General features: G+C 47.8%; 1 protein-coding gene across 6 annotated transcripts in view; it reads right to left on the bottom strand.

Moving 5' to 3' along the window:
• Stat92e (Signal transducer and transcription activator Stat92E) overlaps nt 1-22,057 on the bottom strand; it is a 158,529-nt gene that overhangs the window by 25,879 nt on the left and 110,593 nt on the right. For 5 of the 6 annotated variants that reach the window (XM_077707421.1, XM_077707416.1, XM_077707419.1 and 2 more), the window contains 12 exons: nt 21,487-21,783; nt 17,811-17,858; nt 17,628-17,715; nt 17,202-17,243; nt 16,717-16,797; nt 15,271-15,363; nt 13,500-13,671; nt 9,703-9,853; nt 8,446-8,585; nt 8,060-8,215; nt 6,743-6,803; nt 115-240 (listed from right to left, as the gene is read on the bottom strand). In XM_077707421.1, the coding sequence (XP_077563547.1) occupies nt 115-240; nt 6,743-6,803; nt 8,060-8,215; nt 8,446-8,585; nt 9,703-9,853; nt 13,500-13,671; nt 15,271-15,363; nt 16,717-16,797; nt 17,202-17,243; nt 17,628-17,715; nt 17,811-17,858; nt 21,487-21,783 (1,455 nt within the window). The remainder of the gene's footprint in view (nt 1-114; nt 241-6,742; nt 6,804-8,059; nt 8,216-8,445; nt 8,586-9,702; nt 9,854-13,499; nt 13,672-15,270; nt 15,364-16,716; nt 16,798-17,201; nt 17,244-17,627; nt 17,716-17,810; nt 17,859-21,486; nt 21,784-22,057) is intronic. The other variant, XM_077707417.1, reaches the window with a different exon arrangement.

The raw sequence follows: 22,057 nt of genomic DNA, 5'->3' as shown, positions 1-22,057 counted from the left end.
GAGGGAGGGAGGTCAGGGGCGACAGCAAGGAGTGGGGGAGGGGGGGGACAGTGCAGCAGGCAGAGGGGAAGGGGAGGGAGAGGGGGACGGGCAGCAAGGCGCTGGTGCACTTACTGCATGGCCTGGTCGAGGGAGGAACCGTCGTGGTAGATGCCAGCACTGGCGTCCGGCGAGTGCGGGTGGAAAAAGGACTGTGGCGTCGACGGATTGCTGTCCATCAGGTTCAACATGCCCGACAGTCTGCAACGGAGGAGGAAGAGGAGGGAAGGGCTCAGCGAAGCTGCGAGAGTACAGGCACTAGCCGAGGATGACTCTTTCCGTTATCAGACGGGAGTTTTTAGTGCAATAGGCAAGGGGCTCCTGGAACCGCTCGGATTTTTGCAAGACCAGTAGGGTCAAGCCCGGGCGACCTTACATTGACAAGCTAGAAAAAAACTCGTAGCCAACAGGAAGAGCAGTCTTCAGCAGTATCCAATGATTAGTCCCCGTGGCGATGACCCCCCGATATGGCGTTGCTGGATATGGTCTTACTGAACACTGAAGTTCCAGGTGTCATTAGACACATTCATTATTTCCATTGCTGATTTAAGGTACAGCTAAGAGAGTTGCAAACACTGTCCGATATCTTTAGCAGAGACTGAAGCCTAGAATTCATAGGCAATGTTCAAGAGTTTTTCCGGATGATTTACACACACACTTATTGAAGATAAAACTGCACCCGAAAGTGCCGTTTGACTCTCAACCGTCCTACCCGCCGGCTTTCTTATAGCGCCTATGACAACGCACTCGCCAAACCCACAGAGCTGAATTTGCTAGCATGCTTACGACAAAATTCCGACACACTGCCCCATTTCAAAGAACCCCCTCGATTCCCTACTTTTTGTCCAACTGCCTGTCCAGAGCAAAATTCTGATACATCGCCCACCCTCTAAAAATACAATGATGGTAACGAATGGCTAGCAATATAGCTCAAACTGAGCTTTGTTGTGCACATTGTCTCAGAGGCGCGAGCTTCAATCACTTGAGGGCACCACGCAGAGTTCATTCAAGTGGTGGGGAAATAGCCCCATTCCGGACAGGTCCGAAGACAGCACGGTAAGGAAACGGGCCACTAGTTGGCTTCGCATACTTGTGGTTAGACTGTGCTTCATGTTACAGGGTACCCAAACTTGAGGAAGACACACAGAACAAAGAGAATGGCATGAGCACAGCTATCAACTGGTTCATTAGAGTTCATTAAAGCAGCATTGAGCAAGTCGAGGCAGTGAAAGAAAAAGCATCACGCGAAAAAGAAAAATGACTCTCGAAGGGGGAAAATAAATGAACCAACAGCTTTCGCCCGTCCATGCCGTTGTGCCGGTTTTGTTCATCAGAGAAAAAGTTGCCAAAGCTGCAGCCACAGTTTAAAAAAACAAAGGCAGGGTGGGGGGGAATTGTGGCTGGCTAGAATAATGAATAAAACCAGGGATATAAATAACATTGTTAGTACAGTCTAACCCACTTATAACAACACTGAAGTGGCACAAAAACGCCATTGTTATAACCAGTAATTGCTATAACAGGGGTGGGCAGAAAAAGTTACTTTTGAAAGCGTTTAGGGGTTTTCACCCAGTATTTACAAAATGGAAATGCAACTGTGCCAACCAATGTGTGCAAACCAACTGTACGGGGCCCCTAGGAAAGACCACTGCCTTTCACCACAGGAGGAAGTCTCTGTGTCAAATCCTTGACACTTTCTTTTTCAGCGACGGGCAGATTGCCCGTTACTAAAGTGGTGTTGTTTTCTGCCTTTTTTAACATCGGTAATCAACATTAGCCTTTACCCTAACGTAGCTTTATTTTAATCTACAGTGTTAAAGAGCTGCCCGCTGCCTTTCTTATTGCCTGGGCCAGCTGACAGCAGGAGATAAAAGGGGCAGTCAGCAGGTCTCTTCCTTCAGGGATAGCATGGCTACATAAAAGGCACAAACGTTTTCTCAGTGTTGGAAAGACAGACGATGCCGCAACTTATTTCATGCTTACAAAGTCACGCTTGGTCACATAAAATACAGCCATGATCTCTCCCAGATCTCCAAATACTACACCTTACGTAGGCTCATAGTGCCAGGCTAAACTGTTATAACCCATAAGGTAAATGACTTTTGTTATAAGCGGTTTATTTTACCATATAGCAAAGTTGCGGTGCCACAACTGTTCATGGATATGCCCAATTTATTGTCCTATCCGGTATTGTTGTAAGTGGGTTTGACTGTATTGCTGGCCAGTAGTTGAAGCCTGCCAAGTCAGCATAGGCTTAGATGGATCAGTCCCTGCATTTGCAGTGCTGAAAAGCTGCAAAGAAAGTATTGCGGCTTTTACAGATCTCTGCCGTCTCAACAAAGGGGTGAGCCATGGCCAACAGATTCCTATTTCTGTTACTTCCTGAAGCTCAGTAGGGAGAAACCCAGCATGGATGAAAGCATGGCACAAAAAGGTTCAGTATACAAACCACAAGAGCAAATGGTTGAAAGTAAATGTTCTTTTCTACTTTTTTTTTTTTTGCTACAACACCCTTCTAGGAACGCGCCAATATTCTTTCCCATCCCCAATTTTGCGACAAACTAGTGAAGAGACAAACAGATCGATGGACTTATCATTTGGTTGACGGGAATCAGACTGAACGCGAGCGATATTAGCCCCAAATTTCATGATCATCAAGCACGAACACGTCTTCAGATTGGCCAAAGAAAAAAAAAAAAAAGCAAGCGCGTCAAAAGCATTCACTGATTTGCTCAACTCTCACTAGATTTCTTGCAAAACGTACAATGCAATTTCAAAAACGAAAACAGCCTCTACTCCAAAGACAAGACTGCTTCACAGCATATTTATGCTTCACAGCATATTTACGCCAACTCCGACGTTCGAGTGCAAGTCAACAGCTCTGCTTACTTCGAACAAGCCGTTTGATCAACGCACTCTGTAACAATCTGCAAAAAAAAAGCATGCTCTAAATACAGTAAAACCTCGCTACAAGAGACTGTTACAAGAGACACTTGGTTATATGAGACATTTAAATGAAAGAGACTTGGCTGGTTTTCCAATGTTTACCATGTTAGCAACACTGCATACAAGAGACCTTGGTTACAAGAGGCATTTTCCAGGTCTCTTGGGTGTCTCTTGTAAAGAGGTCTTACTGTACTAAATACTACCTTCTAACTAGGACACCGAATCCGCTGCAAACAGGCTGTCAACTTCGCAAGGAGTGCTTCGAGAACACATGCATCACGCGTGCCAAGGCATGCTGCTCGCTGTTAATAGTGCCAGGAAGTGCTCCTTTACTCCACAGTGCAGTTGAAGCAAGGAAGGTAAGGCTGACAATCCCATCCGGACATACAAGGGGCACAAACACCCAAAGAGCATCACCAGTGCGCGTGGCTCATGCCGGTGAGTGGTTGTGCTAGCGAGAATGCATTAGCACGCACTACATGCAGCATGCCCAGAGCTTACAGCTACGGCAGATGGTTACAACAATGTCGGGAATGAATGGGGCTGATATGCTTGCTTTTGATTTGCCAGCTGGGGTGTGACATCCATTGAAGGGACCCAAGAAGACAACATACAACCACACTCCAGTTGAAAGATTGCTACCAAAGTAACATTCATGCGAGATTTACGTGAATTTCAAAAAAAAAAAAAAAAAAAAAGTCGCATATTGAGGAAGATAAAAGAAAGGATGGCGACTCACCACCTACTTTCCAGCACTGCGATGCGATACCTGTAGCTTGCATGACTCGCAAATGAAGCATTATAGAAATATTGATTGATTTGATTGTAGGGTTTAACGCGCCGACGCAACGCAGGCGATGAGGCGCGCCGTAGTGGAGGGCTCCGGATTAATTTTGACCACCTGGGGATCTTTAACGTGCGCCGAAATCTCGAACACACGGGCGTTTTTGCTTTTCGCCTCCATCAGAAAAGCGGCCGCCGCGGCCGGGAATCGAACCCGCGACCTCAAGCTCAGCAGCGCAACGCCTTAGCCACTGAGCCACCGCGGCGGGTCATTATTGAAATAGCTTTGTGGGAATGCAACAGGAGCGGCAGTGATGCTACACCATCACTCAGGTAAATCTCGCAACAGCATGGTAGCTTTTGGAGTCAAAATTACAGATAAATCCCGTCCATTTTTTCACGAGTCACTCACGGTTCATGCAAGCTCAAGCTGTCCAATTCTAGTCCTTCAATTGCACGAAGCAAAATCAAAGTCCAGGGGCAGTGCCAATATGCGGCATAAGGCTAGTGCACACTGAAATACCCTGCTATGTTTTACTAGGCTTTCCTAGGCTCGATCAGCAGTTCAAACCTTCCAGTTTCTTCAAAACGGCACTGAATAAGTGTACCGAGTGCCCATTCTTGGCTGCTCTCTGAAGCTCCTCACAAGTCATTCGAAATCTAGCCCTTCAAACACTTAATCCCTCGATGATGGCAGTAACGTTTCTCGTCAACCAAAATTAAGAGCCCGATGCTTCAAATACAGCAAAGCTGTATGCTGTCTTCGCGATCCCTTCAAATACGGAGCACCGATTTACGCTCAACAGACTGGGGCTGCTAACTTTTCTGCGCCCGCAAATGAAAAAGATTGGAAATTTTAACTCGATTTTTCTTTCTTTTTTGGCATTATCGTACCACCCCTCCCCCACCATTTCAGCTCCCAATGTGTTTTGCATGAATGTCAACAGGCTGCTGCGTGTTTTCCCCTTATTCCAGTTGCCTCCAGCAGCAAATTTAGTCTCCCTTCTCCCTTTAAAACACACGTTTAGGCCTTGAACAACCAATTAAGGGGGGTCATGGCTCTTAAAACAATCTTCTAATTTTTAAGTGTAAACTGTGAAATTTGTCAGTCTTGCTTCTTTTTTACGGTTTCTCAATGCACTGCTTGGAACAAATTTTACAGCTCATTAAACCTTGGTGTCTGAAATGGGCCTTCGAAATGGGTCCACCAAAGTTTAACGAGCTGTAAAATTAGTTCCAAGCGATACATCAAAAAACTGCTTCAAATATTGCATTCACCAGGGTTCATAGTATTGGAAAATATAAAGATTACAGTTTTACGACTACCGCTGTTTTGTCCATTGTTCCTCCAAAAATGACTAATTATCTTTAATTATCTTGGTAGCTAACTGACTTACCCAAAAAATAATGGCATATTTGAAATCAGCGGGGGAAAAAAGCAGCAAGACTGACAAGTTCCACAGCGTTTACTTGGAAAATTAAAGCACGCTTGTTTAAAAGCACTGTCCCCCCCCTAACTTTTTCTGCTCATCCATAGCACAGGCTCAAAATCCTCTTGAGCAAGGAGTAAGTCCCAAGATGGACTCACTCTTACATCAGCCTACAACCATTTTTTTTTGTTTTCCTGGAAACCCACACTCCAAAAAGATCTTTGGCGTTTCACACACCCATGTGTGCACTATAAAACGCGCGTGTTTACGGCAAGCTCTGCTGTAGGCCCGAAAATGAAAACACTTCGAAGCAGCTGGCAGCTAGGTAGTGGCCTATCAGCATCAACACAAAACACTTTGAAAGGCAAAATGGTTGGGAGTCAGTGCTCCAACAAAAACTCCTCATTTCGGAGCTCCGGCGATGTATAACACTTAGGTTAGCTTTGCCATGAGAAAGGCAACATATATATCCATGAGAAAGGCAATATATATATCCAGTGCGCAATGCATGTGTGCTTGTGCAAAAAGCGTTAGCTTTTGTGCATCCGTGAAATACCTTGGAAAGAGGACTTACATGCATGGCCTCAGACAAGAAATATACAAAATCTATAAAAAGAAAAAAAAAAGAGAGAAGGGGGAGAAAGAGAGGGGATTCGTTGGACACACAAGTGGCACGAGCATGTGAGCGAGAGAGGAGGAAGAGACAGGAGGGGGAGAGAGAAAACAATGACTGATCGCAGCAGCACATTTGATGACAAACAGATTCAGGACAAATCCCCCTCTCCCCCACCGAAATCCCTTCTGAGGTGAATGGAACGCACAAAATAAGACTGAAGGATGCTAGTGTGGAGTTCCAAACGTGTACACGTATAAACATACCGTCCTCCCTAGTTTTCCCACCCCCGGTGATTTGAATCGTCGAGATTCTACTGTAGCTGGATCGCTGTCAGATCCAAGTACAAGTTGTAACAAGTGCACGCGCGTCAATCAGTAATTTGGCAGAACAGATTATGAAGTGTGAAAGAAACCCGCAATAACCCACAGTAGGCTGCTCGACATTATGCTCACTTCACTTTCTTATACAAAACTACCTTTTTCTTGCGTGAAAAGGTCAGGTTACAAGCCTGAAGCCCAACTCTCCACAGAGGCACTACCTACCCGAACAATGTCAGTCACTAAGGGGATCTATTGGCCGCGTTTTCAGTCCACCCTCCACTCCATGTGTTCCCTCGAATCGGCTGAGTAGAGCGCTTTTACTGCACCGCTTTTAGACGTGAAAAGAGATTTCAAGGATCTCCTCGACTGGAGGAGGAATACGGAATACGGCGGTATTCCGTATTCACCCTTGGGGCAGTAACTTGGTAATTACCATTGGTGCAGCCTGACTGTTTTAAATTAGGGCTGCTTACCAGTTGTCTGCTTTCCCGACTTTCAAACGCTGCTTTTTTGTTTTTCTCGAACACCTCTGCCTTGCAAACAGCAAGACAACAGCTACCCATTACAGGCTGCAGAGATAAAGGGAGTGGAATGGCTTCACTACTCACCCCGGAATTTGAGTGACAAGCACAGGCTTGACGTAGCCATTGCTGATGGCTGGCTGGGTGTCTGTGCAAAAGAACGAGAAGAAACGGGGAAGGGATTAGAACATCCATTCGCCTTCTTTGAAGGGGCCATGCAGACAAAATACAAGTTTGTTTTATTCGAAAGATTTTGAGTTTTACAGAGCCCCTAGCGCTTGTCCAGCAGCAAATGATGCCGTATTCACGCAGAAATTAATCAATTTAGGTTAAAATTATGATTCTCCCGCCAAATCGTGCGTTTTCGGGACGTCCACCATGAAGTCATAACAGCGCGCATAAAAAAGAACTTCCAGTCTATCACTTGGCTATGCAGCCTTGCTTACCGTCAGTCCTCCCAGGTGGCGCTACCATAGTCAGCCACGAACCGTTGTCCGTCGTTGCTTTGTTTTTGACCGTATTTGCACCTGGCTTGCTTTTGTTACAGTAGAAAGTAATCATTTAGTGAATCATGAGGGATGCTCAACCAACAGGGTCACGTAAGACAGTGGCGCTTACGCCATCGGCCTGTGTCGTGTAAGACAACTGCAAAGCGACGGGCTGCTGTGCAGCTAAAACCCGCACAGTGCACCCTGTACCAACTGCAGTGCACATCGGTACTTCTACGCCTACGTGTATTTTCGTAACTTTCATTGTTTACCCCACCATTCTTACTGCTGCAAAATGAATATGCATTACATACAAGTGCAAATAGGTCGTTCGGCAAGCTTATAGGGCCTGCCTAATTTGCGTTCGCTTTTGCCGGCCTCAGCCAATTGAGCTAGTGGGTCGCATGGCCATTCCCTATTTTTCCTAATAATGTAGCTTATTTGAGCGAAGTGTGCGTCAAAATTGATGTCAGAATGGTTCTAACGAGGCAATCTTTCAAATGAACCAAACTTGTGTTTTGTCTGCATGGCCCCCTTTAACGCTTGACACGCACAGCAGGTGAGAGGGTGAAAGTGTCCCCTGCCAACAAATCCTTCATGTCACAGAATACACTGCAAGTTCAACACTGGTGCCAGTTGAAGCACCTAACGGAGAGACGACATCTTGCCGCACCATGCTTCAAGACAACACAGTGGCATTAAGATTGGGTTCGTTTTGCATCTCATCCTAGGACACTTCTCCGCTGTACACCCTAAAAAACAGCAACGTGCATTACGATTGACCGTGAAAACACGGCAAATATTTTCTGCTAGATCACAACAGCCCCTCGTAAAGGAGCTCATCAGGACTGATGATTGGACAAACGGGAAACAGACAGAACAGGCGAGGAGACGGAAGTGGGGGGCAGCGACGTACCCGTGACCGGAGTGTAGTACTTCCCGAAGGCCTGGTCCTTGGGGGTGTCGGGGTACATAAAGGTGAGCTGCTGCAGGTCGCTCACACGGTCAGCCAGGCTGCGGATCGTGAAGTCTCGGCTCGTGAACGGCTGGATCATTATCACCTCCTTCGTGTCTGCACAGCGGCATTGGAGAGGGGAGGGGGGCCCTTAGCTAGAGGCACGCGCACATGCTCGCATACAAGTTGGACACCCATTGCAGACCTTCAGATCCAAAGAGGCTTTCCACCCCAGTGGCAAGAAATGCCATCTAATGCCCGGGCACAGCCCACCAGTTCACAAGAGCGATAGAATCGTCCTCGGAGCCTGCGTCCCAAGTCGACACCAAGTGAGAGGTAGAGCTCACCCTGCTGGGGGTCCTCGTGAAGCCAAGCGATGGTGACGCCGCCCAGCTCCGAGTCGCTGAAGCGCAGCAGAAAGGTGCCGTTGCAGCCCTGCCGAAGCATGTCCTCTGCCTGACGCCGACCCACAAAGCCCCACACCACGCTGCACGAGGGGGAGGAGAGGGGGAAAAAAAAAATTAAAGCCGTTCCACTCAATGTAAAAGCTGTCGGAAGTGCAGAGCAGTGATTCGCCATAATGGGCTGTGGCACCGTTATTCGCTCACTGCTACCACCCAATGCAATTCAAATTTCCCGCATTCGCAGTGCCCGCGCGACCCCTGCCTGAAACTGCGCCAGCAGGAGTTGTGTTCTTTTTGTGCCTGCTTTTCCTCCCGCACGTGCCAGCATTGCACTGCCACTTTTCTTCGCTTGCTATCGTAAAAACAAACCCAAAGAGCATCCCTAACTAAATCAACGCGGGCGCTGCTGGTTACTAACGTATATTTTGCCTCAAATGTACCTGCAGCTTACTTTGTGCTAAACTACGGGGAGATGCATGACAAGCGCCAGCGGTTCACGAGTCTCAAGGCTTATGACTATATAAACTGCTTGGCTTTCAAAGCCTCTGGGTTACGCCGCGACGACAGCCGCTACGACGGAATGCCGCGTGGCTCTACTTGGGTCCTACGAGCGAGCTACGGCGACAAGACGACCCCCTAAAGTGCTCTGCACTTAAAAGATCACACATCACGCTAGAGGCGCCACTCATGAGGACTTAACCTGTAGCTCGAGAGGAGTTGATAGGAACAATCCCCTCGTTGTTCCCTCCCTGCACATCTACGTTCTTATTTTACTTCAGGACAGGCACCTCTCAGAGGCCCTACACTGTCAAGTGTACAGCCATTGTCGAAATTTTCTAGGCCGCACCAAAAGTTTGAGCCACAAATAATGCAAAGCAATACCTTACTGCTGCGGTGTGGCTAATTATTTGATGACTGCGGTGTGGCTAATTATTTGAGAAAGAGAGACTCGATTTCGCCAGCTTCCCGGCATAACACATTTCAGTCTCAATGGAGAAGTAAGCTTGTGTTTTGAATTCTTTGCGATTTAATAACTTCTGACGCAGCTCAGAAACTTTCGGCAGACAGTAAACATCCGCTGAGCCCTGAAGAACTGGCTAAGCCTCCTCCACACTGGCGGAAGAGCCACAGCGAACTCTCCCCGTCTCTCCTCCTCAGCGCGATCAGAAACCGACCAGACTCTGTCGGCAGCATGCGCACCTGTCGTTCCAGAGGGCGCGGAGGTGCTCGCGGGTGACCTTCATGATGGCATAGAACCACTCCCAGAAGGTGAAGTTGCGCTCGGGCAGGGGCTCCTTGCAGAACTGAGACCAGCTCACAGGCATGTTGGTGTAGTCCTGGATTTGCGTGTCTGCAAGTTGAACGCACAGGGGCACAAGTCCATTTCGGTGGCTCTCAAAAGCGGGGCGACACCCACAAACAGAAGGAGGAGAAGACTACCATATTTACACGATTGTAGGTCGACTTTTTTTTTTTTTTTTTTTTTTTTTTTTTTAAGTTTGACAATCCAATGTTGGGGGGGTTGACTTAGAATCGAAATTGAACTTTGTCCCGCTAGTAATGGCAAGAGAAATGAAAAATCAGGGTTGCTACGAGCTGGGGAAGGCTTGGCACCCTAGTTTCTATGGCTACGGCCTAAGCGTAGCGTTTACCATTGGATACATTCAAGGACCACCCCGTCGGAGGCCGCCTCAACGGTGACCTCAAGGGCTCGAATAAAGTTCTATCTATCTATCTATCTCTCTGGCATCAGTAAAGGTGATGCTGGCTTTGAAAGTTGGCATTTCCGATCTGTGCCCTTGGTCCACCGTACCTAGTGTGGTTAAACTTCCACCAGCGCGTTCGCAAGTGTACTGAACAATGTGATTTGACTGTGCCTACGCTAGCGCCATGCATTGATTCAAGGGATTCGCTAATACTCATTTTGTTTATTAGAGACGAACAAAACGCTTCTTGAATGCGAGTAACGTACCCACAAAACAAAAGAAATCGCAAGTGGCCGTTTCCATAAACCGACATGTTTGTTTTGATATCACACGGCAGTGGCCGCTGCCGGTAGCTTGGATGGTTGTCATCTTGCACCGAATGTGTTCTCATGATTGTGAATAAAGTTTCCCGCTCAACCCATAGCGCATGGTTATTCCGCAAGCTAAAACAAAAGCTTTTCTTTTTTTAACACGTACTGCGCGCATCACGAGCACACGGCTCTTGTGGGAGCATTGATCACTGATGGGAGAGCCACCGTATGGGGGGTATTGGTAGTCGACGGAAGAGCTTCTCTTTGTGGTACGATTTTCTAGGTGGCCACGTTGCCGCGTGCTTGTGTCACTTCTGTGTTGTGCTGAATTAGATGTCCTAATAAGTGCCCTGGACCCGAAGAACTCTCTCGGCGCTTGTTAACAGCAGAATTCAAACAGACTGCTTTCTGCACTCGCTTTTATTTTTTAGAGATGCAATTTTGGGTGTCGAGTTACATTCGAGTAGACTTACAATCCCGTGAATACGGTATTTCTCTCATTTTTAAATCACCCATATTCTCATTAATTTCTCCAAATCCGAGCTTTTTTTTTTCTTCCCTCTAAGCATTAAAAGCCAGGGATAAGGGAATATGAAAAATTTCAGGGCGCTTAAGTTTGCTTACGTGCTTCAAAGATGACTGCAGTATGGCTCCCCCTGGAGATACTGATCAGACGTCTTTACTGCTACATCATGCTTGCGGCTCTTCATTCATTTCCAGATCTTCCGTCTTTTGATGCGAATCACTAGGACAGGTGGCACTTCACAGTCAGAGGTAGGCATGCACCTGTGCTGCTCGCATGTCATCACATTCACCCGTCCCACTGTGCGCACTACACCACACTAACCCCTGTCCCACCGCTGGCAACGTGCAGAGGTAGCTCAGTAGTAACGCACTCAAGTCCTACTCTGGAGATACAAGTTCGGTCCCCATATGAACTCAAATGTGTTCTTTATTTACCCTTCCCAGAGGCAGCCATTTACTGAATCAGACAACCATAACACTGGTTGGTCGCAGAATGGGGCACTTAAAGGGGCTATGCAGACGAAATACAAGTTCATTTTATTCGAAATATTTCGCGTTTTATAGTGCCCCCAGCGCTTGTCCAAGAGCAAATGATGCTTTATTCACTGAGAAATTAAACAATTTAGGTTAAAGTTTTGGTTCTCCCGCCAAACTGTGCATTTTCGTGACGTTTGCATGTGCTGGGGAGCCTTGTTTACTGTTGGTCAACCTAGATGGCGCCACTAAACCGTGGCAGGCCGTTTTCTGCATAGAGTTTCATACAATAACAACTAGAGAGGAATCTGGCGCTGCAATCGTACGCCTCAATGGGCGTGATGGGTAGTTCTGGATTCGGATTGGCGCTCGATGGCTTGTGGAAGTTGCTATGGATTGCAGGCAGTTTCGTTTTCGTTTTTGATTTACATGAACGCATTTGCCTACTCGGGGTGTTGGGAGAAGCGATCAAAAATACCTTTCTCCTTGAACTGCATGCCTCGCGTGCACTGACGCCACCCTGAGTGGAATGTTTTGTAACCAGAGTTGAGAATTGGGTGAGTTATCAATTCATTGCCGCACAGCGAGCACAGAAACAAATGACGGCGCTCTGTGCGGCGAAGTTGTCTGCGAACAGGAGTTGCGGCGCTGCTTATTCGGCAGAGTAATGTATTGTCGAAGCTGACGTAGGTTGCGAATCGCTTAGAACAGCCCCACCTTTCGTCGCCGGCTCCAGCGGCGTAGAACAGCACCACCGGCGGCTGATACAAACGCAGCTTGATGAATGTCACAAATTCAGGCAAGAATAACTTCTCCAAAGGTAATCGGTTTCTTTTTTTTTTATGAGCACAAAACTTTTCTTAGTATTACAAACTACAAGCGCCGAAACTTTTACAAATAGTTCTTAAAGAAGTCCGAGTCCTGCTGTAGTTAGCGGCAAATGGCAAACCTGCTCCACAAACCTCCTCGACTCCGCGTCTGCCGTTTATTTAAACGCGCAGTTTTATTTTGTAGAAAACCCGTTTTTGGTACTAACTTTTTTGTTCGTCATGTAATTTACAAATGGAGAATCGGGCAATAAGAGTTTTTTTGTCAAAAAACATGATTTGCACACCCATAGGCCCGTTTTGATCTTACGCAATCCGGTTCCAGAACTACCCATCATTCCCATTGAAGCGTAAGCGGCGCTGCCATGTTTGCGTTAACACTAGCGCCAGTTTCCCCTTTAGTTATTTGCATGAAAATATGGTTTCCTGTCTTTGTTTTTGACCGTATCTGTACCTGGCTTGTTTTTGTTGAGGTAAAAAATCGTTTCGTGGAACATAGTGTTCATTCGACAAATGTGGTCATCACGTAAGACGCCGTCGCTTACGCCAATTGGCAAGTGTCGTCTGAGACAACCCCAAAGTGCTGCACTGCTGTGCAGCTATAACAAGCATATTGCGCGCAGTACCAACAGCAGTACACATCAGTAACTCTACGTGTACTTTGGTAACATCCATTGTTTACCCCAGAATGCTATAAAAAGAATGGGCCCTATATTTAAACGCAAATAGCTCGCTCGGCGAGTTTATAAGCCCTGCCTAACTTGAGTTTGCTTTTGCCGGCCTCAGCCAATCGCAGAGCTGGCACATATGAATGACATCATAGGTTCTGTTGAGGGAAATGAGCTAGTGGGTTGCATGGCCATTCCCTTTTTTCCTAATTATGTAGCTTATTTGAGCGAAGTTTACGTTAAAAGTGGTGTCAGTATGATTCTAACGAGGCAATCTTTCAAATGTACCAAACTAGTGTTGTCTGCATGGCCCCTTTAAGGCGTTTCACCCTAGAAGGGGCGGGAGAGTTTTCAGGAATGCCACGTTACTCGAAACTCCAGTTACTGAAACAACCAGTGCACCTCACTCGACTGTGAAGGGAAAGGAACTAATAACAAGGGACTGAACGTCCTCCAGGGAAAGGGGGGGGAGCAGCAGAGACTCACTGCGGAAGACCTTCCCGGCCAGGTAGCGCAGGTTGTCCTCGGAGAGTCCCCGTCCCGTGGCCGAGCGGAACTTCATGCTGAGCACCTCGCCGAGCTGTGGCCAGGGGACTTTGTCCGGCACCGCAAAGGGGACCCGACCCTGGTGGTGGGGGGACGACGAGGGGCGCCGCTTCTGACACACCACGCCACCACGGGGAGAAGACAACGACCCTCCCCCTCTCCGACAGCAGAGGAGAGGGAGGAGGGGAAACGAAGGCAGGAGGGGGCCATGGTGGGCAGCAGCAGTGGACGGTGGCAGCAGCAGCAGCACAGCGAAGCGGGAGGAGGAAGAGGATGTGGGAGAGGAGGAGGAGGAGGTGAGAACGGAGGGGGGGATGAAGCGATTTTGGAAGCTGTTAGTGCGGAGCAATCGAGGAGGGCTGCACAGGCAGGGCACAGGGGGTATTACTAGCAGCGAGGAAGGCGTAGCCACCGCTGAGGTGAGGGAACACCACAGTTTCATGCTTGAAAGAAGTGGTACGCATTGGCCCCACGCTTTTTGCCCTTTCAAAGGGCAAAAAGCTCGACATTCCTTTAGTAATCATCACGTAAAGGAGCTGATACAATGCATGTATTCATATGAGCTCAAAAGGTAGGGTTCCTTTACTTATTGTTACTTTTGTAGGCACGAAGATGTTAGTTGGTGTTCTAAGCAACTACAGTGAAACCTCGTTACGAGAGCATTGTTGCAAGAGACAATCGGTTATAAGAGACCTTTCAGTGGAAGCGGTTTGGTTGACTTTTTTATGTTCAACATGTCAGCAACATCGTATACAAGAGGCCCTGGTTACAAGAGATGTTTTTCGGGTCCCTTGAGTGCCTCTTGTAACGAGGTTTTACTGTACCATGCAAACAGAATAAACCCCACTAATGTGCATCAACCCAAAGCTCTGATACTGTATTTAACGTAACATAAAAATAAATCCGCACAAAGCAAAAAATAGATGAAGGAAAGAAACATGACAGATTAAGGCTAAGCTGCATGACGTTGTTTGGGCGTAAGTTCACACTGGTCTTTCAGACAACAATTCTAGACCTCAGCAACGAAGCACACCATAGTCGAGTCAAAGGTCACACCCAACAAACGTTGTTACAACAAGCAGATGGGACCTTGAGCAGGACCGCACAGAAGCAGAGCCCTTGGCCCATGCCAGAGCACAGCCACAGGGCAAGTTGCAACATTAGTCTCCAGATCCAGTTCAGAACATAACTTGTTAATCATAGCCAAGGAAGAGGAAGAACATGCAGACAGACAACAACCACCACAACAACAAAGGTGTGCACATTTACCTACAATCAAATTAACATGCAGCAAAGCCTCCAGCACTGGGATGAATACGTCCCTCCTACATTACTGTCAATTCCCAACCTTCTGCGCAATTTTCTCATGGTTATTCTCAACACTTGTGCCAAGGCCAAATTTCTTGGCAGTTAAACAGCTTCACAGCAAAATCAGATGATGTAGGGACTGCAGAGCAGGAATTGCCCCACAGTGTGAAGGCATTCTTTGCAGGGGCTAATCTCGGCACATACACTCCTAGATAAGCCTACCTTGGAGGCCCAATGGCCTTCAATATATAGAGGGCTTTTCACTAAATTCTTCATATGGTCTAATGCATACCTCGGGAGCACATCATGCCACGTGTTACGGCCAGACAGATTTCAGGGGCAGTAGTCGAAAGAACGCTCGCCCATTAAACAAAACGTCCAATCGTTTGTCTCTCAAACTCACCGGCTCCGCAAAGGCGTTGTCCCAGGTGACCGTTGCCCAAGCATGGGGCTCCTGGTTGCCGTGCACAATTACCACCACAGGCAGCGACAGTGTCTGCGAGCAGAACGGGGAGGGAACCTGACGAGCCGTTTCTCTACCCGACCAAGACCTGCGGAGCCTCTTAAAACTGACATTTACAGCCTGCCAAAAAAGCATTACCACAGGCGAGCAATCATTTTTCAATGCCTTCCGAACGTCCCTCCCACAACTACCAAAAGTCATATGCTCAACAAACGATCCTGTGATGAGGAAAAAAAAGAAAATGATTAAGGTTTACTCGCAAAGGAGATTACAAATACTTCTTCGGCCAGGATTTCCCACATATTGGCATGGGAGTCGGAGGTCTTACGAAACCGCCGGGGAAAGCCAAAAAAAGTCGCTTTTGCGGGAATTTCGTTGCTGCGAGAATGAAATACAAACGACAGGAAAATCGGCCACAAGCCAAAATTTATTTCTGGAAGTCGGTTATAATTACTTTGCGAGCCTTACCTTGCAGCAACTTCACAGCCCAGTTCTCACACTACAATGAGTGCTTCATTGCTAGTCGTCGTGTGCGCCTAAGAACGACCGGATCGTGTCAAATGCATCCAAAACAATGTGCAGGTTCACCTCTGCACGCTCTCAGCACTGCGCATGTCTGAGCTCGCAAGCTAAGCCCAGCTTCTTCTGTTGACGAACTTTTCCGGACAGTGCACCTGGTTACAATGCTGTTAACAGAACTAAGCGAGCACCGCTTTGTTGACATCCAGAAAGGCCACAGCCGTCAATGTTTTGTTTTGCACACGTGCGCCAATAAAACGTGGCAGCCTTGCTTTTAAAAATGGTACAGCTAGGTTCCGGTAGTTCTAAACTCGTCGTCGCTATCCTACCTTCCTCCACTTGGGCCACTGACTTAGGCCTTCGCTTGTAGCGATAAAAACTTCTGCTTTTGGGCTGGCAGAGGCATCTTACTGAGAGCAAACACGCCGATCGCCGCACACACAACAAACGCGCACGTGCTGCTCAGCGGTAGCGAGCTAGCGTAGCCCAAGCCAAAGCCGTGCGGCCACGCCATGAGTCACCATGTGTCGCCCCCTGGTGGTGTTGCTGCGAGGTTGCCTCCACAACCGCCTGCTGCACGGCCTTTGGTAAACAAACATGGCGGTGGCCATGCCAGCGTGCTTTGGCAAAAGTTTATGCACTTTGAGTCCGAAAAAAAGGAATTTGAGCACTTTTTGGTCACTGTTAGCCTCAAATGGGCGGGTAAAATGCCAGCCGGACTAGCAGCGAATTTCGTTAATGCGGGATTGCTTTCCCAAAACATTTCGTTGCCGTGAGATGCTAAAATATTTCGTTGCGGCGGGAATTTCGTACTAGTGAGATTTCGTTATCGCGGGGTTTGACTGTAATCAGTGGAGAGAGACTCACCCAGACTTGAAAAACCAGCTCTCCACCCCCAACCTTGAATTGGGACTGGAACAGTAGCGAAAACTTCTCATCCATCACAGACTGCGAGCAGAGGTCGGGCACGGGAGGGAGAGAGCAAACTTTAGCATGGTACAGGAAAAAGCAAGGGATTTGCAGAGAAGCAATGGTAACACGTAGTAACACACCGTACCAAAATCCAAATGGTGGTTCTCCAAAATAAGTAGGCATGTGAGGCTCTTGTTTATCTTTTTCTTTTTAAAATATGCACAGTACCTTGACAAGAACTCTATATGCCACTGAGATTAATTTTGTTAAAAACTACCAAGGGCTCACAAATAAGGTGCAAAACTGCAACGATAGAAAGGGTACTTGAGAAAAACTCATGCTTATTTTAGGGGTAGCCCTATGCAAAAACATTGCAGCCTACCTACTAGAAGCAGCACTGAAACGACAGCAGCAATAGCGCAGAACAAAACGTGTCTTACCTCCGTTCCCTTCTTCTCAGCCCGCTTGATCTTCCGCAATTGCTGAAGAAAAAAAAAAACGAATTTCATTAGGCCCAAGTATTTTCGCAATATCAAATGTTATGCAACAAAGAATGCGTCGACAAACTCCCACACATACACACGGATGGGGCTACTCCAACGCAACGTCACAAATCATGTGTGCTACACTGCTCAAGGGGCCAAGCAAGCTAAAGTCAAACCTCCCGTCCTACCCATATTTAGGCAGTGCCAATAGACTCCAAGTTATGCCCACCAGTAATTCTTTTGAGCAAGAACACGGAAAAATTAGGAAAAAGAAAAAAAAAACTTAATGGTCCGGCAACAGCCCCACAAAATGCGAGACCGGGAAAAGCAGGCAGGAGCAGAGAGAGCCTGACCCCTCTGGAAGAACAATGTGGCACCCACCATGTTCCTAAAGCTGACACTGAGCTGCCTGGTGGCCTGGTGGTACTCCATGGTCCCCGTGTTGTTCAGGATGTCCCCGCTCGCCTCTCTGCACACCGTGCCAGGGAGGAGGGGCAGGGTTGTTTCTTTGCGACAGCCACAACAACAACAACAAGCGCACGGGGCAGCAGAGACACTACTCACCCGACACCAACTTTGTCGCTCTTCAGCAAGGAGTTTGCCTGGCCCTCACTGCAAGCAGAGAAAGAGACGAGCCATTGGATGATGGCAAAGGAGACTAGCACGGCAGAGTTATTTTGCACAAACAAACACTCCCTCCCAATGTCCCACGCAAAATGACAGAACACTTAAAAAGTAACAGCGAAAGTTCACGGTGGAGTTATTTTGCACAAACAAACAAACAAACAAACAAACAATGCCCCACACAAAATGACAGAACACATAAAAGGTAACAGCAAAAGTCCACGATAGGGTTAATGAACAAGAAGGCATTGCAGTGCATGTTATCAAATTCATTTCAGGGGGCTTGACTACGACAACAGATGGTTGGGGATAAACGGGGAATACTTGAACTATTTGCCGTTTGAAGATGACCTAGCCTTGCTCAGTGATTTTGGAGAACTGCAAAAAATGATTGAAGAACTGCAATCAGAAACCTTCGCTGTGGGGATGAAAATAATGATAAATAAACCTAAAGTAACGACAAATAAACGTTTGCTGAATACGCCCTTTTCAGTGCAGGCGATGAAACACTAGAACAAGTAGAGGAATACAGTCAAACCCGCTTGTGACGACACATCGGCTGTAACGACAGAATTTCCTCAAATATACAAATGCGGAGTCCTCCCCATTGAAACTGTGTCCATAGCTGCTCACTATCATAACGAGCACTCAAAGCCATCTAGGGGAAAGCACGAAAAAAAGTGCGCACGGGAGATACAGAACGGCATCAACAGCGTACTTTCAGTTTCCAGGAGCGCCACGCACGTGCTCATTTCGTCCAAGCTGGCTTTCAAAACACGCTCCAGTGGCCTGCGCACGATTGATTGGCTTCTCTGTAGGGCTTGCTGGCCCGCCAGTCATGCACATATACCAGCACAAGAGCTGGCACAGAGCTCGTGGCCTCACTACCATGCTGCTACATTCATTTGCTAGTACCCTCACGTAGCTTCATATGAAAGCTCACTAGCCGCTCTCTTACGAGGCTACATTTTGCTAATTGCCTATGGCGACAGCGTTGCTTGCAACGTTTGTATTCTTTTTCGGATGTGCGCACTCTTCCTTCATACTTCAGCATTGAATTAGTCAGCTCGGCAACTACCAGCAGAGCGTAATGGCTGCAAATGAGGGTTACACGCCGAAGAAACGAAAAGCTGTCAACGTCGGCACCAAGGCAAACATCCCTCGCAAGATACACTCAGAGGCAAGAAATGCCGAAGTCGACAAAAAGTACAAACGGTCGACGTCTACAGTTTTAACTATCGTGAAAGACGAAAAGAAGATCATGCAATTTGCGAACCTCGACGGCGATAAGAAGAAATGGAAGCATTTACATAAGCAGACATCCTGTTCTGTATTGCTGCAGAGAGCAAAGGAGCTCGCCTTCTCTATTACCATGATTTCAGACCTGGCAGTGAGTGGCTAACAGAATAAAAAGGTAGCACACCGCATTATTTGTCTTTCTCCTTATTTTTTAAGGGCAAGCCCAGATATAACGATACTGATACAACAACTTTTTGCAGAAATATCGCATTCGTTGTATGTGGGTTTGACTGAAAACTATCTTGGCCAGATGGTCAGTGCTGATACCCAACCACGAGAGGAAAATCAGGCAGAGAATAGGAGTGGGCCGATGTGCATTCGGCAAGCACTACCAAATAATAAAGAGTAAACTCCCTTTATCCCTAAAAGGATAATACAACCAATGCGTGCTGCCGGTGATGGCGTGTGGAGCGGAAACTTGGCGCCTCATGAAACAATTGGAAAGCAAACTTTGGTCGGCTCAACGGTGCATGGAAACAACAATGAAAGGAGTAATGTTAAGGGAGAGGGAACAAGCTTCCTGGATCAGAAAACAAGCTCAAGTAGAGGCTATCATAGTTCAAATAAAGAAAAAGAAATGGACTAGGGCTGGACACATATTTAGGCAAAATGACAACCAGTGAATTATCAGGATAACCGAGGGGATACTGAGAGACGGTCCAGAAGAAGGGGAAGGCCAATAACCCGATGAAGAGACGAAATAAGGAAATTCGGAGGCAAAAAATGGACTCGAGCTGAGCAGGACAGTGGTGGCTGGAGGTCGATGGGAGGGGCCTTTGTCCTGCAGTGAACCTAGTAGGATGATGATGATTATTATTATTATTATGGTGACAATAAAAAAAGGTGCAAATCTCATCTCTGGAAAATACCAATCAAAGTAAAAGACCATCCGCAGTCTGACATCGTACAACCATCCTTGCCTCCGAGGGCTTAGGTTGATTGTGTGGTCAACACAGTGGCTTGACCGACTATACCAGCATTTATTGTGAGCCCCAGAAGGCTGCCGAACCTGCTGCTGCCTGCTGCAGCCTTGGTGCAAAGGAGCAAAGCGTGTTTCGAACAGACGCAAAGTTATGTTGCATTTACCAAAGCTCTCGTGGGTGTGTGTTTGCCACAGGCAATGCAACAGTACAGCTAACCGTTTTTTTAGTGAACGCATAAGGTAAACCTACCCCACCCTCCAAGCATGCTCCAGGACTGTCAAGCTGCTCGCAACGCTTCCATGACCAAGCTAGATACAGGTGAACCTCGTTAATTCGAACCCCGAGGGGATAGAAAGTCTGTTTGGATTAGCCGGAGTTCGAACTGGCTGACTGTACAGTGCACACTACCAGTATTAGAAATGCAAGCGCAATGAAGTAGACGGTATTGCGTGTACTTCGGAGTGAACTTTCAACAACTACGTGCTGCGATGCGAAAGCACGGCATACGCAGTGGTTAGTTCGACAAGAAGCAGGCGCCCACTTCTGGACTGCGATCCACAGTGCGAAGGTCGCGCCGTTTATGCCAGTTGCTTCAGTGTACATGGAGCAAGCACGCGGTTACGGATGTGTTAAGTTGTGGAGGCTGGTAACGCATTGAACTTTGGCCTTCGGCTTCAAATTTCACGAAAAGTAGTCTCTGCAGCCGGGCAATATTGTTTGAATTAACCAGGGCACGTGTTTCAGGTTCGAATTAGCCAGAGTTTTCCCCCTTCCAAGTCCCGCCACTTTGCCGGGACCAATGGCGAATTATCCATTGGTTTTAATTATGTGACTTCGAATTAAACGAGGTTCGACTGTATGAAAAAAAAAAAAAATTCAAATTTGGGGGGTCTTATGCACCGAAGCTGCAGCTAAGCTCTGACGCATGCCGTAGTGGACGACTACGAATAATTCGAGAGACCCCCTCGGATTTATAATGTGCACCAACATCTCAACACACCGGCGTTTCGAAATAACACAGCTGCTGGCACTGGGGTCAAACTGGGAACAGCGCCTTCGCCACTGCGTCACCTTGGTAGGCTCTAAGTGAAGACGGCGTGAATAAAAGTAATTGTGGCACATTTTTTGAGCACGCTTCAGAACGCCCAAACATAGCGCGGTGTCGGAGCATGTTTTGTTGGGTTGAGAATGATGATAAACCGGGGTGTTCGTTGCAGCTTCAGATTTTGTCAAGGTGCTGTGTGTTGGAGTGCAGATTGATTGAATTCACGGCCGATGTGTTCCGCCCTACGCAGCGTAGTGGCCAGCTGGCCAGTCACATCAGCCAGAAATCGAAGCCCCCCGAAAGAGGTAAGGGAAGGAAGGAGAGATGGGTCAACACAACCCCCACGCACCTGATTATGGATACCTTGACCTGGGGAGGAGTCATGTGGACGTTGAGCTTCCCGCCGACCAGCAGGCGCACGGTGGCGGTGAACCTGGTGTTGGTCTTCATGACCTGGGGCGGCTGCTTCTCGATGATGAAGGTGCTGGTGACCAGGGAGGAGAGCAGGTTGGTCACCTGGGCGTTGAGGGCCGTGAAGCGGTCCCCGATGGCCGAGGCGGCGCCGATGGGCACCTGCACGGCCAGGTGCTCCACCCGCTTGATCTGCTGCCGGTTCTGCCAGATCAGCTCCGCCAGGGCTTCGCACCTGAGGGCGAGCGTCGAGCAGAGGACAATGTCAAGAAACTCCAATGTGCTTCTTAATGAACCCCTAAGAGATGCTGACGTTAGTGCAGCGTACTTCAATCTGCTGTGGAGAAAGCAGGTGGGTACTCGCTGGGGGGAGTTTGTCCTTCGACAGCCCCACGTGGCAGCCGAATGCCAACGCTCCAATTGCGAGAAGTCAAAGTCCAGGTGGCCGGCGGCTTGCGAATTTGAAGCTCCCATCGAGCCGACGAATGTGAAAACGCATACGACGCAAC

The sequence above is a fragment of the Haemaphysalis longicornis genome, unplaced genomic scaffold (genome assembly GCF_048455015.1).
Source record: "Haemaphysalis longicornis isolate Haplotype H1 unplaced genomic scaffold, Haemaphysalis longicornis Haplotype H1 scaffold_4, whole genome shotgun sequence".
Lineage (NCBI taxonomy): Eukaryota > Metazoa > Arthropoda > Arachnida > Ixodida > Ixodidae > Haemaphysalis > Haemaphysalis longicornis.
This window is presented reverse-complemented; position numbering and strand designations above follow the sequence as displayed.